The sequence below is a fragment of the Vicugna pacos genome, chromosome 4, assembly GCF_048564905.1.
Source record: "Vicugna pacos chromosome 4, VicPac4, whole genome shotgun sequence".
NCBI classification, from domain to species: Eukaryota; Metazoa; Chordata; class Mammalia; order Artiodactyla; family Camelidae; genus Vicugna; species Vicugna pacos.
This window is the reverse complement of record NC_132990.1, coordinates 1,589,601-1,604,299: the sequence shown is the minus strand read 5'-3', so window position 1 is coordinate 1,604,299 and position 14,699 is coordinate 1,589,601. Positions and strand designations below refer to the sequence as shown.

The 14,699-nt window shown below is 37.3% G+C and overlaps 2 protein-coding genes across 3 annotated transcripts in view; both read right to left on the bottom strand.

Annotated features, from left to right (window-relative positions):
* LOC102525112 (zinc finger protein 658-like) overlaps positions 1 to 14,699 on the bottom strand; it is a 65,429-nt gene that overhangs the window by 36,282 nt on the left and 14,448 nt on the right. Inside the window, exons 5-6 of one of the 2 annotated variants that reach the window (XM_072959090.1) lie at positions 11,905 to 11,969; positions 2,702 to 2,754 (exon numbers count right to left, since the gene is read on the bottom strand). In XM_072959090.1, coding sequence (XP_072815191.1) covers positions 2,716 to 2,754; positions 11,905 to 11,969 — 104 coding nt within the window. In that variant the 3' untranslated portion in view covers positions 2,702 to 2,715. Of the gene's footprint in view, positions 1 to 2,701; positions 2,755 to 11,904; positions 11,970 to 14,699 lie in introns of those variants that run through there. The other variant, XM_072959091.1, reaches the window with a different exon arrangement.
* On the bottom strand, positions 9,466 to 11,356 carry LOC140696219 (uncharacterized). The gene is made up of 3 exons (XM_072960636.1): positions 11,352 to 11,356; positions 10,497 to 10,699; positions 9,466 to 10,425 (listed from the first exon to the last, which is right to left on the bottom strand). Exons 1-3 carry the CDS (start codon positions 11,354 to 11,356, stop codon positions 9,632 to 9,634), a joined length of 1,002 nt encoding a protein of 333 aa, XP_072816737.1. The 3' UTR covers positions 9,466 to 9,631.

Sequence of the window (14,699 nt, the reverse complement as noted above, 5' to 3'; positions counted from 1 at the left end):
AAACAACAACAAAAACTAAGTTCATTGATACAGAGCACAGATTGGTGGTTGCCAGAGGCAGCGGTGGAGGGTGGGAGGAACGAGTAAAGGGAGTCAAAAGATACAAACTTCCAGATAGAAAATAATTAGCTTATAAAAATGAAATTGATAGCATAGTGACTATAGTTCGTGATATTTTATTGCATATTTGAAAGCTGCTAGGAAAGTGGATCTTAGAAGTCTTTTTCGTTACAAGAAATTTTTTTGTAACTATGTACAGTGATGGATGTTAACTAGACTTATGGTGGTCATCATTTCAAAATATATATCAAATCATGCTGTACACCAGTCAATTATATCTCAATTTAAAAAGAAACAGTTTCACTTTTTGATAATGCCTTTTGAAGAGCAGAGGCTTTATAATTTTCACCAAGTACAATTTATCAATTATTTTTAAAATTTTATCTATCACTCTCTAGGTGTTATGTCTAAAAGATGTTTGCCTTACATAAGGAGGCAAATATAGAGGTCCCTCAAAGTTAAACATAGTACATATGATCCAGCATTCCACTTCTGGTTGTAAACCCAAAGGAGATAAAATCATTATCCCAAAGAGATATCTGCACTCCCATGTTCACTGCAGCATTCATTACTCACAGTAGCCAAGGTATGGAAACAAACTTAGTGTCTACTGATGGATGAATGTATAAAGAAATTGTGATATATATTTCATCCTTAAAAAAGAAGGAAATCCTGCCATTGTCAACAACATGGATAAACATTGGAGGCATTATACCATATAAGCCAGAGAAAGACAACACATAAACATATGTATAATCTATAAAAAAGAAAAGAGGGAGGGTAGAGCTCAGTGGCAGAGCACATGCCTAGCATGCATGAGGTCCTGGGTTCAATCCCCAGTGCCTCCATTAAAAATAACTGAATAAAAATCTAATAACCTCCCCTCAAAAAATAAACAAATAGAAAACAAAAGATGTCTAAAAAATAAAAATAAAAAATAAAAAAATAAAAAGAAATAAAGTTGAACTGATAGAGAGTAAAATGGAGATTGCCAGAATGTGGAGGAAATGCTGGTAAAGGGTACAAACACTCAGTTATGAGATGAATGACTTCTAAGAATCTAACGTGCAGCATGTTGACTATAGTTAATAATACCGTATTATATGCTTAAAATTTGCTAAGAGACTAGGTCTTAAGATTTTCCATACACAAAAAGCTAACTTAAAAAAATTTTTTTTGAGTTATAGGTAGTTTACAGTGTTGTGTCTTAACTTCTTTGATGAATGAGTGAGTTGATTAATGAGTTCATTAATTTGATTGTGGTAATTATTTCATAATGTATACATGTATCAAACAATCACATTAAACCTTTAAAATATACACAATTTTGTCAATTGTAACTCAATGAAGTGGGGGAAATGTGAAAAAAACTATACTTTTCTTGTAAGAATTTTTAATGGTTGCCCTACAGTCAACAATATACATTTGTGTTCTAAGTTCACCTTCAAATATCACTATATAACTTCACATGTAGTTCAGATAGCAGAGTACTCTCTTCTCCTGACTACTCCTTGTGACATTGCTGTCATTTATTTCATATATATATATATACACACACACATACACACCCTAAAATCACTCACACATTGTGACAATTGTTGCTTTAAAAAATTATGTTTTAGATCAGTTAAGAATATGAAAAATAAAATATTTAATTTTATTTATTCCTTCTCTGATAAACTGACATATCTCCAAGCCAAGTTTTTCCTTGGCTATGACAAAATATACTAATAAGCCCATCAAAGGCATTCTTCCCTTCTGTCACTGTATGTTGTATTTCTAGCATTTTTTGCATTGTGGCAAAATACATATTACATAAAGTTTACCATTTTAATCATTTTAAATGTAAAATTCAGTAATATATATATTCACATCGTGCAACCATCACAACATAAAATCTTCATCAGAACTTTGTCATTATCTCAAATCGAAATTCTAAACCCATTAAAATGTAACTCCCCATTCCTCCCTTTCTCCAGCCCCTAGTAACCACTATTCTATTTTTTGTCTGAGTCTAACCTCATAGAGTCATAGAGTTCTAGGTACCTCATATAAATGGAATTATATTCTATCCTTTTGTTTATGGCTTAGCATAATGGTTTAATGTTTGTCCATGTTATCAACTGAATTTATACCCCTGCCCCAATTCTACCCCACCCTCCAGTACCTCACAATGTGGCTGCATTTAGAGACAGAGGCTTTGAAATGGTAATAAATGTAAAATAAGGTCATATGGATGGGCCCTGTCTTAATTCAGGCTGCTGTCACAAACTACTATAGACTAGATGGCTTGGGTTATTGGTGAGTGTCCCTGTCCTGGTTTACAAAAGGCCAGCTTCTTGCTATTTCCTCACATAGTGAAAAGAAAGCCATGTCTCTCTCTGTACTCTTCTTATAAGGGCACAAATTCCACTTATGAGGGCTTCACCTTCATGCCCCAATTAATTTCCCAGAAGCCACAACTCCGAATTCTATCATATTGGGATTAGGGTTAACAAATGAATTTTATGGGGACACAAACTCTGTACATCACATGCCCTAAGCCAGTATGACTGGCATCCTTGTAAGTAGAGGAGGTAAGGACACAGACACAGAGGAAAGACCACGTGAAGACAGAGGGAGAAGATGGTCACCTACTAGTCAAGGAGCGAAATGTTAGAACAACACATGGTCTTGGATTTCCAGTCTCCAGAACTGTGAGAACATAAAAATGTGTTTGTTAAGCCACCCAGTCTGAGATACTTTCGTATGGCAGCCCTAGTAAGGTAACACGATTTAAGTCGTAGCATGTATCAGAATTTTATTTCTTTTTTGAAGCTGAACAACATCCCATTGTATGTATATGCCACATGTATATATACGTATATGTATTGTTCATCCATTCATCCGTCAATGAATCTTTGGCTTGCTTCCACCTTTTGTCTAGCTTGAATACTGTTGCTATGAATATTGATGTACACATATCTGAGTCTCTGACTTCAACCTTTTTGGGTATATACCTTGATGCAGAATTGCAGAATCATATTATATTCCAAGTTTAATTTTTGAGGAGCCACTATACTGTTACCTATCATTGATGCACTATTTTACATTCCCACCAGCAATGCACCAACAATTCCTCCATATCCTTGCCAACACGTGTTATATTCTGTTGTTGTTTTTTGTTTATTTATAATAGCCATATCAATGTATGCGGTTTCTCATTGTGGGGCTGACTGGCACTTTCTTAATTAGTGGCACTGAACATATTTTTGTGTTCTTATTTGCCATTTGTATATTTTCTTTGGAGAAAGGTGTTTCCATTTTTTAATTGGGTTGCTGGGGGGGTTTTGTTGTTGTTACCACATTGCAGGAGCTTTCAAACTTTTATCAGATTCTACCATCTCCTTTTTGATTTTTCCATTGCGTTCCCATCTCTCTGCTTCCATTACCTATCTGTTCTTGCATGTTGTCTACTTTTTCCAGTAGACTCTTTAATGTAATAATCTCAGTTATTTTACATTTTCTGTCTGGATAACTCCAACTGTGTCATGCCCGAGTCTGGTTCTGATGGCTGCTTTATCTCTTCAGACTATTATTTTTCTTGTGCTTTGGCATGTCTTGTAAGTTTTTATTGAAAGACAGGTAAGTTGTACTGGGTAATAGAAACAAACAGACCTGTGGTGTGAGGATTTATAGCTAACAATTGGACTGTGTTAACATTTGCTCTAACTATGGGTACCAAATGTTTCAAATTCCTCTCATGACTGTATTTTTGTATCCTCTTAATTACTCTCTCCCAGAGAGTCTGTGTTTTGCAAGTCCTTCAGTTGTAATTCACTATTATATAAGAACCATGCTGTGGTATGGGGGAGAGGGAATTTAATATTCTGATGACATCACTGAGTCTATGTCCCAGGTGTGTGACCTTTACAAGTGTCCCTGGCCCTTCTCCAATGGTATAATACCCCCTAACCCTCAACTCTCTTTGCTTGCTGCAGAATTCTCAGTCTATTTCATTGAAGCCCTGACCCCTGTTGACACTCTGGTTTTTCCCTCCTTAGGTGATAGAAGGCTAAAGTGGGCTGCAGTGGGAATACTTCCTTCCCCTACTGAGGAGAAAGCTCTGACAAAATTTTTTTTTCTTGGTCTTGAAGAATATGCCTTTGGAGAAGGCTCCAGGTGTATTCTATAATGACTGCCCCTCTCTGCCTCCACCAGAGCCATGAGGAATCTTTCTCAAATCTCCACCATGAGAACCTAGTGGGTTTCCTGGAAGTAAAGCTTTCAATGTGTCAGAGCTGCCCTAAAACTAGTACTCTCAGAATTGAGAAGTTTTTCTCTCCCAAGGTTTTCTATATTCAGCCTCCAGTAATTCATCAAAGTTACCATTTAAGTATTCCTATCAGCTTATGGCTCCTGTGGCCTCTGCACCTGTTAAGAAAATCTCAACCTTATTTCTGGAAGTGCCTGTCTCTCTTGATTTGGGAGGGACAGTGTGTCCAGTGACCTCAGTTGTCTGAAGGGTTTAGGGGAAAATCTGATTTTCATTTCCTTCAGCTTTTAGTGTTAAAAGGACAGGAATGACAATTTTTAATCTCTTTACATGTTGAAACTTAAATAGCAGGTAATACAAAAGATTTTTAAACATCCTTGGTCTACTAATTCTATCATCTGTGTCATGTGAGTCTTCTATAGTGATTAGTTTTTATCCTCATTATTGGTCACATTTTTGTTCTTGTTGGCATTCCTGCTAATACTTGGCTGGGTATCAGATATTTCGAATTTTGGTATCTAGATACATTTCATTAAATATTTTTCACTGAAACAACCATAACCAATTACAATTATTTAAATAAAAAAAACTTTTAAAGTCTCCGGATATTATCTTAAAAGATATATAGAAAAGGAAGAAAAATATCTTCAAGAAAATCTATAAAATCTCAGTAGTTAGTTTCTAGAACTTGAGCCATGACCCTCTCCCTCTCTCCAGTCCTTCCTCATTACTCAGTGTTACAGAAGCTCCACTCTGGGTGGGTGTAGCTAAGAAGATGGATTCCCTCTACCCCGAGCTTCCAGTCAAGGGTTATGGTATCTCCTTGGGAGGCAAGCACTAGCATAGCTCACTGTCCCAGCTCCTTGTCACAGAGGCTAAATTCCAGGGAAGTGCATCCAAGAGGTTAGGGGCTTCCTTCTCCTCCCTCAGCCAACACTCATAGAGCAAAAGGTCTTTCCCAAGCATGGTAGGCTGAAAATACCAGGACCCTGATGCTCTCACCCCAACCTTACTCACAGGACAGGGGTCCCATATTGGTAGAGGTAAGATGAGAAGACCAGAGGCTACTTCCCCAGCCCAGCACCTCCCACATAAAGCTGGGATATTGTCTAAGAGAAGAGGAGCCCTATATCCAGCTCCAGCTCTGAAGCAGTGGTACAGAGATCTTTTTCCCTAGCAGGGGAGAAACATGCCATAAAAAGACAGCTCTTAAGCTTCCCCCCAAAGATTTGACTTTATTTTTAACATATTATGGGGAAGCTTCAACCTAAGCAGACTCTTGAAAGAAATGGAGATTTGGGCAGTAAACAATTAAGAGGAGACATGTAGTTCTATGACCACAGCAAGCTAAAGTATAGGCTAGCTAGTTTACCAAAGAAGACTAGCGAAAGAGACAACTAAGAAAAGCTTTCCTGGGGTCAGGAAAAAACCTCAAAGGTTGGCTTCAAAAACTACTCCTGAAGAGGGGATCAGGCTGTGAAGCAATTTATGCCCCAGAACACTGTCACAAATTGATAAGGCAATCAACAGGAAATGAGTCGAAATTACTAATTGCTGGGAATTAGCTAACAGTGGGGTGTGACACCAACGGAGGTAAACACCTTAAAAGAGAAATCAGAGTAAGAAACAAAGGGGGCCTTGCTAAAACCACTGTCACCTAGGGTGACTGGGCACATGGCTAAAACAATGTTTTCTGAGGAGTGACATCAGAGGTCACATCAGACCCTGTGAGGGCATAGACTTCAATAAAATAGTTCAGTCAAATCATTAAAACAAAAAGCAAACAACACAAAAAGCCCCATGGTGGGAGAATCAGTAGCCAGTGAGGCTACAGTATATCAAAAATACCCACTTCAAAAAAATTACAAGACAAGCAAAGAAATAAAATGTTACCCATATGCAGGAAAAAGACTCAAGTAATAGAAACTACCTGCGAGAGGGCCCGTATGTGGGAGCTAGCAGACAGTTCTGCAAAGCAGCGATACAAATACATTCAGAGACCTAAAGGTAACCATGCTTAAGGAGGGAGAGCAGATATGATGACAATGTCTCAAGAACAGAGAATACCAATAAGGAGAAAGACATCATAAAAGGAAATTCTGGAGTTGAAAAGCACATTATCTGAATGAAAAATTCACTAGAGTGGCTCAACAGTAGATTTGAACTGGCAGATAAATCAATGAACTTGAAAGATGAATTGTGTCAAATTATATAATCCAAAGAACAGAAATGAATGGAACTTCAGATAAATGTGGGACACCATTAAATGCAACCCCTATGCATAACTGCATAATGAGGTACCAGAAGGAGAGGATAGAGAGAAAGCAGCTGGAAAAAAATCTGAAGAAATAATAACTGAAAACATCCCAAATTTGAGAAAAAAAAAATTTATCTACACATCTACAAAGCTCAATAAATTCCACGTAGGATAAACACAAAAAGATTCACACCAAGATACATCACAGTTAAATTATGTATGTTAAAGCTAAAAACAAAGAGAAATCTTTGAAAGCAGTAAGAGAAAAATGACTTATCACATACAAGGGAATCCACACAAGATTAACAGCTGAATTTTCATAAGAATATCCAGTAGTTAGCAATCAAGTACTTCCTGCTCTGGTTGGTGTTAAATGGATACTCACAAAACCTGCTACCATTTCTGGGTTTGGCTTCAAGTGCCCAATAATTAAAGCCAATGCTTCTAATATTATCAAAGAAATGGCATAAAATATACTGCATCACTTTATCCTCTTGGTTACATTTCTTCAGATGAAGGTATTCACTTTATTGCCCATGTAGTGCAACAATGGGGAAGGAAACATTATATTCTCTATTAACTTCAAAGTAATGGTTTATTAAACAATTGTAATGGGCAACTAAAACATCTGCTTCAATAGACAGGTGGTGACAAAGGACCAAAGGACTGGTCTACAAACCTTCAGTGTTGTGCTTTGCAACTTAACATGAGGGGATTAAGGATGGGTCTTGATTTGATAAATTACTATGCTTTTGTGTTAGTATTGGGTAGATGGAATAAATAGACTGTCTTAGATAAGCTGCAATAAGTAGACTTGGTGGCTTAAATAACAAACATCTATTTGTCACTGTTCAGGAGCCTGGAAGTCTGAGAGCAGGGTGCTGACATGGAGGAGAGAGCTCTGGTCTCTGCACCTTCCTATAAGGGCATTAATCCCATCATAGGGGCTCCATCCTAACCTCATCTAAACCTAATTATCTTCCAAAGATTCCACACTTCAAATATCATCACACTAGGGATTAAGGCTTTAAAATACAAATTTTCAGGGGACACATTCAGTCCTTAGCATACGAAGTGAAAAAAGAATTTATGTACAATTTATCCCTATTTCACAATTTTCTTTTTCAAAGCCAGATCTGGAAGTCCCTATAGTGGGGCTAAAATTAAAGTCCAAGACCCTGGAAACATTCCAAAACCAAAGCCTATGTCTATTACTGTGATTAATGGCAAGAATTCCAAAGGGATTGATGGTTTGGATAATCTTTATTTTACCAAGCTGGGCCTGACTATGCACGTTTGCTGCCTACTGGAAGAGATAGCCGTATTTCTCTGTCCTTATACAACCCAACCCTTTTGACCGGGAATAACCTCAGAAGGAAGCCCTAGTCATCTCATTTTGTGACCATCACTATCGCTATCACTATCAATGACATCACCGAGAAATGTTTATTTTAAACTTAAGGATATAAATGGGGGCAATGTGAGATTGTTGCTGAATTGAGGGGAGCCAATAAGCAACTGTTACATTAGGGAAGAATCTAAGATAGCTCTGGTGCACTAAGAAACACTTAGAACAAGTGTATAATATTCTCTCTTAGTTTAGATTCAGATGCCCTTTGGGGCCATACAGATTATCAGGTATGGAACCACACTGACTCCATTTTGTCGGCTCTATCTTAGGCCTGCAGTCCTATCGTCTTCCCTTTTCTGCATGACTGAGCTTTAGCCTAATTCACAGGAATGCATCTACACCAAATGACTTCCCTATCAACTTTTATTTCACCCTTGCCTTCATCTGATAAGAAAACTATAAACAAGCCTTTTGCTGATGCAGATGGTTTCCTTCCCACACACACATACATACACACAAGAATGCTTAGAAAATTTCATGAATCTCCAGTGTTCTAGAAAAAACAGAACCAGATTCAGACATAGTAGGCAGGCCATGCTATATCTAGCATCAAGCTGTTAGAGCAAAGCCAACAGAAGGAGGACAGTCACTCAAAAAAAAAAAAAGGAAAGTGGACAGGCCCAGAGCAGGTTTAGCTACTGTCTTCTAACAGAACTCACCATCAATAATGGATTCTGTTACATAGACTCATATATATGTACCACATAGCTCAGAGACTGGTCACACATACTGGTGGTGACCACAGAATTCAAGTTATTCTTCCATTTTAAAAACATCACATTCCACAGTGAGTTTGTAAATATTCTTACATATTTTCTAAACAATTTGGTATTACATATAATACAAGTTTCTAGTACAACAGTTCTACTTGAGAATTTTATCTTCAATTCTGAAACTGATACATTTCCTCAGAAAAAAACTTATCTACAGCAAACTCAGTATTATGTTAAGTGTTATTTATCAGTTTATCAAAATGTAAGATTTTAGTCTAATCTTAATTATCTGATGTTCAATGAAGTTTACTTTGCAGAAAAGGCTTTTTTGTATTCTTCCCTGAGGTTTCTGATTTTTATTTAAGGTTTCTGATCATTCAGGATACTGACAGACATTTTTTCTGCCATGTAATGTCTCTGATATATAATGATAAGCTAAATTCTTATACGTCTTCTGACATTTATTATATTCATAGGGTTTCACCCAATTCTAACAGAGTTGGCTAAGCTATGTGCACTTAACCAATATACCAAAATCCTTACAGCCAAACAGTAAAAATTTAATTTTTGCTCAAAAAAAATTGGTAAAGGTCTATCAGTGGAGATTCCTTTCACCCAGTTATTGACTCTACCTTCTTCCATCCTGTGCTCTACCATGTTCAATACACAGCACTCAAGTCTGCCATGGATAGCTCTCCATTCCAGTAAAACACAGGACAGGAAGAATTTAAGGTGATTTATTAAGGTCAGACTTAGCTTAAACGTAACAGCATCACACTCTATGATCAGCCCCACCCAGATGAAGGAAAGACAAGCTATATACCCAGTGGAAAAGGAAAACAGTTAAGGGAAATAACTTGCCAGTCCATGTGACATGGGGTCCTCTACTGTGCTGTCTAACAAGGTATAACTTCCTTCAGAACTTCCCAAATTCACTACGTGCCAAGGGTTTTCTCTCTGGTGTGCATTCTGGTGTGATGCACTCTAAGAGCTGCCTTACAGACAAAGGCTTTTTGGCATTCACAACATTCATAAGGTCTCTCCCCTGTGTGAATTCTCAGATGTACCCCAAGAGTTGAATTTTGGGAAAAAGCTTTCCCACATTCATTACACTGATAAGGTCTCTCTCCTGTGTGAATTCTCTGGTGTGCACTAAGGTGTGACTTTTGGGAGAAAGATTTCCCACATTCATTACATTTGTAGGATTTTATACCTGTGTGAATTCTCTGATGTACCCTGAGGGTTGAATTATGGCCAAAAGGTTTCCCACATACATTACATTCATAAGGTTTCTCCCCTGCGTGAATTCTCTGATGTGCACTAACATACGACTTCTGGGAGAAAGTCTTCCCACATTCATTGCATTCATAGGGTTTCTCCCCTGTGCGAGTCCTCAGATGCGCTCTGAGGTGCGATGTCTTAGAAAAAGTTTTCCCACATTCACTACACTCATAGGGTTTCTCCCCTTTGTGAATTCTCTGACGTGCCCTGAAGGCTGAATTATCAGCGAAAGTTTTCCCACATTCATTACATCCATAAGGTTTCTCCCCGGTGTGAATTCTCTGATGTGCACAAATGTGTGTCCTTTGGGAGAAAGTTTTCCCACAGTCATTACATCCATAAGGTTTTTCTCCTGTGTGAATTCTTTGATGGACAATAAGGGCTGCCTTATAGACAAAAGCTTTCCCACATTCATTACATTCGTAAGGTTTTCCCCTCTGTGAATTTTCTCATGTCCACTAAGGTATGATTTCTGGGAGAAGGTTTTCCCACATTCACTACATTCATAGGGTTTCTCACCTGTGTGAATCCTCTCATGTGTCCTGAGGTGTGTCTTCTGGGAAAAAGTTTTCCCACATTCACTACATTTGTACAGTTTCAGCCCAGTGTGAATTTTCTGGTGTGCTCTGAGGGCGGAACTATGGGCAAAGGTTTTCTCACAGTCATTACACTCATAGGGTTTCTCCCCTGTGTGAACTCTCTGATGTGCTCTGAGGGCTGAACTATGGGCAAAAGTTTTCTCACAGTCATTACATTCAAAGGGTTTCTCTCCTGTGTGAATTCTCTGATGTCCTCTGAGGGTTGAATTATCAGCAAAAGTTCTCTCACAGTCACTACATTTATAGAGACTGACTCCGGTAAGAGTTCCAGGATAATGTATGGGATGCGAATTTGAGCAAAAGGAGTTTCCACATCCCTTACATTCATAGGATCTCTCCCCTGGGTGGATCCTCTGATGCTGAATGAGGTGTGCTTTATGGTAAAAGGACTTCCTGCACTCAGTACATTCAAATGACTTCTGACCTGTGTCACAATGCTGATGTACACGGAGGGCTGAGTTCTGATGGGAGGATTTCCCACATTTATCACACTGGTAGAATTTCTCTCCTGTGTGAGTTCTCTGATGTACTGTAAGGTCTAATTTCTGGTAGAAGGCATTTGTAAATCCATTATAAACACAGAGTTTACCTCCAGTTTGTGTCTTCTGAGGTACTACACGGGCAGAGCTGTGGCTCAAGTTTCCTTCCCTCTTACTGCTTTCAAGAGCACCTTGCCCTGTAACAGTTCTCTGAGGCTGAGTGGGGAGTGAACTCCTGCCCCAACTATTCCCACCTTCATTACCTTCACAGCGCGTCTCAGCTGTGTGAACCTCACCGCATTCCCCAACAGTGCTTCTGTCGCAGGACTCACTACATTCATTAAGATCAAAGCATTTCTCCTTTCTACCAGTTCTCCTGTGGTTAAAAAGAGTTGCTTTATCACAGTTTTCCGTAAATTCATTATGCTTACAGGACTCCTCTTCTGTTAGTGAACTCTCAGCTGCAACACAGGCAGCCTTCTTGCGCAAAACCTTTCCAAATTCACTGCATTCAAAAGATTGCTCCCGAATTTGAAAGGTATGATGATCTTTCATGTAACTGAGGGCCTTCACGTTTCTGTTATATTCAGAAGCCTGCTCTTTAGTAAGAGTTTTCTCATGCTGAATAACCAGCTGCAACTTTTCACACACATTCATGGAATCAGCCTTCTTTCTGAAAGAGTTTCTACCACTAATAATTAATTCAGAAACAACTGGCAAATTCATTCTACGTGAGTCAGAGTTACAGGGCATTTTTCCTAAAGAATTTTGAGTTATATAGAGATTAAATGGTTTCTCTAAAACTTTCTGCTGTTCTTTACTTAATATTTTGTTATCAATGAGTATTACCTGCCACAGAGGTTTCTCTTGCTTTTCCTGGTTCCCCTCAATGTGGACATCAACTCTGTAACGTCCTAAAATGAGAAAAATTGAAAACATGAGTCCTACATTTCTTATGGAGAGAAACTTAAGGTCATATGTTATGTTACACACTGTACCCAACTGTTTCTGGTCATGTTTCCGAAGCTTAATAATTCACACATAAACAGAAAGACACACACACACACTCTCCTCATCCATGTTGTTTAAAAAAAAGAAAAATAGGTATTATTTCCAGGGCTGGCCAAGATGGAGCAGCTGGGTCCAACCTCTTCCAATTAAAAATTCCTGGACCAAACGGGGAAAAAATTACCAAAACAAATGAAGATGCTACAAGAGAAAATGAAGGTGGACTTTAGGACATAAGAAATGACAGGGTAAGAAGTTCAAGGCTTTTCTTTCTGCATTCCATATATCTTATACAGGGTACTGTAACGCTGGAGAAACCTGCAAAACAAACCCAATGACAAGAGCTCCAAGAAAAGCTTGTTCCTTCTAGCCAAACGTCAGAGAGGAAAGGTGGTACAATGGAAGAGAAAACCTTTTTGACTATACCCAATACTAGGGAAAAAAAAAAAAAAGATCTGCAATCTGTTACCTAAGCTTCCACTTTAAGAAACTAGTTAAAAAGAAGCTGAAGCTAAGGAAAGCAAAAATAAATAAAGTTTACAGAAGACAATAAAATTGAAAACAGGGAAAAATCAATCAGACCAAAGTTTAGTTTTTTTGAATATATTTTTCTTTTTAAATGATAAAAGCCAGCAGAGAAAAAAGCCCCCATTATCAGTATCAGAAAGAAATGCAAAAGGGGATATAACTACTGACACACCAGACATTAAAGAGATAACAGAAGAATATTAAGAGAAACTCTATGTGCGTAAGTCTGACAAATCACATGAAATGGACAAACGTCTCGAAAAATTAAAAACAAAACCAAAAACCAAACTACTACAAGTAAAATGGCATAACCTCAAGAGATCAGTATTTATTTAAGAAAATGAGTATGTGGTCAAAAAATACGTAGTTCCAGAAAACAGCTTCAAGACCAGAAGGTTTTAACTAGTGATTTCCACCAAACATTTAAGTAGGAAATTATACCAAATTTACATAATCTCTTCTAAAAAATACAAGATGAGGAACTATTTCTTAAACAATTTTATGAGGCCTGTATTATCCTCACAGCAAAACCAAACAAAAACAGTTTAAGAAAAGAAACCTAGGGACCAATATCCCTCATGACATAAGTGCAAAAATCCTGGAAAAAAAAAAAGGAGCCAAAGAACACAGCAATATACAGAGATAGTAAATCACAATCAAGTGGGATTCATCCCAAGAATGCAAACTGTTGGGAGTATTTTTTTAAAATCAATCAATATAATCCATAATATTAATCATCTATGGATTTAAAACCACAAACTCATGAATTAAGGCAAAAATATTTCACAAGATTGAAAATCCAATCACTAACCTAATAAAGGGAATCTACACAAAAAGCCTACAGCTAACATATATACTTACAAGTGAGAAAGTGAATGCTTTAACCCTAAGATTGGGAGAAAGACAAGGGTGTTTACTCTCAGCACTTCTACTCAATCAATGCAATAAGGCAAGAATAAAAATGAAGACAGAGGAAGTCTACACAGAAAACCACATAAAGATCTTCAAAAAAGCTCCTTGAACTAGTAAGTTTTACAATGGCAAAATACAAAGCCAATATACAAAAATCCAATCATATACAATGACCAACTGGAATCTGAAATCAGGTAAATGATGATTTACCATAGTACGAAAGAAGAAAGGAGGAAAGAAAGAGAGGGAGGGAGGGAAGCAGGAAGGAAGGAACGAAGGAAGGAAGAAAGAAAGAAAGAGAGAGAGGGAGGGAGGGAGGAAGAAAGAAAAAAAAGAGAAAGAAAGAAAAGAAAGAAAAAGAAAAAAGAAAGAAAGAAAAACTTGGTATTTGAATGCTGAAAACCACTGATAAAAGAAATGAAAAAAATCCTAAAGAAATGGAAAAGTGTATGTTGTTTATGGACTGGAAGACTGAATATTGTTAAGGTCATCTTCATTCTTTCCAACTTTCATCATCTTAAGTTTGTTTTATATACATGTACTAAATATAAAAGCACATTTTTAACTGTACTTAGCGGATGGATTAGAAAAGAATACAGCTCCATCTTTCCTCTCGTTAATACTTTTTATATCTTATTGATTCCTTCCTTAAGCTGGTTTATAAAGAAATTTTCCTCATCATATATAGAATATTTCTAGTTTTGCTCTGATAATCAGGTTTTTAAGCTACCTGAATGAAATTTTTTGTTTGATCCACCAGGTAACCTCAGGATTCTTTCTCTACTGTTCTGTGGGGATAGTGCCACCTGTCAAAGACCAACTTGTCTATATAGCACATATTTTCTTGTGCTTTCCTTACTGTTCTCTAATTTATTAAACTATCCCACGCCCAGCTCCACACCACTTAACTACTCTGAGCTTTACATGAAGCTTTCATATTTGGAAGAGCAAGTCTTTCCCACATCGCTCTCCTTTATGAGTAAGATTAAGTTTGATATTGCATTAAATCTTTACAAATATATTCCCACTTGTATTTATTATTCAAATTCGTCTTTTCTTTTGGGGGTAGTTAAAGTTTTATCTATTAGATTTCTATTCTAAGAACCATTCTAAAATTTGTTTCCTAGTTTATTAATTTTTAATTTCACTTTCAAGTTATTCTGTTTTCACAAGTATACACTTGTTAGTTTTTAATT

Bases quoted from the DNA above. Each gene is read 5' to 3' on its own strand.
- LOC140696219 (XM_072960636.1), bottom strand. The intron at 10,426-10,496 runs GTGAGAAACCCT...AGTGGACATGAG, and splicing joins ACATGAGAGGATTCACACAG to AAAATTCACAGAGGGGAAAA.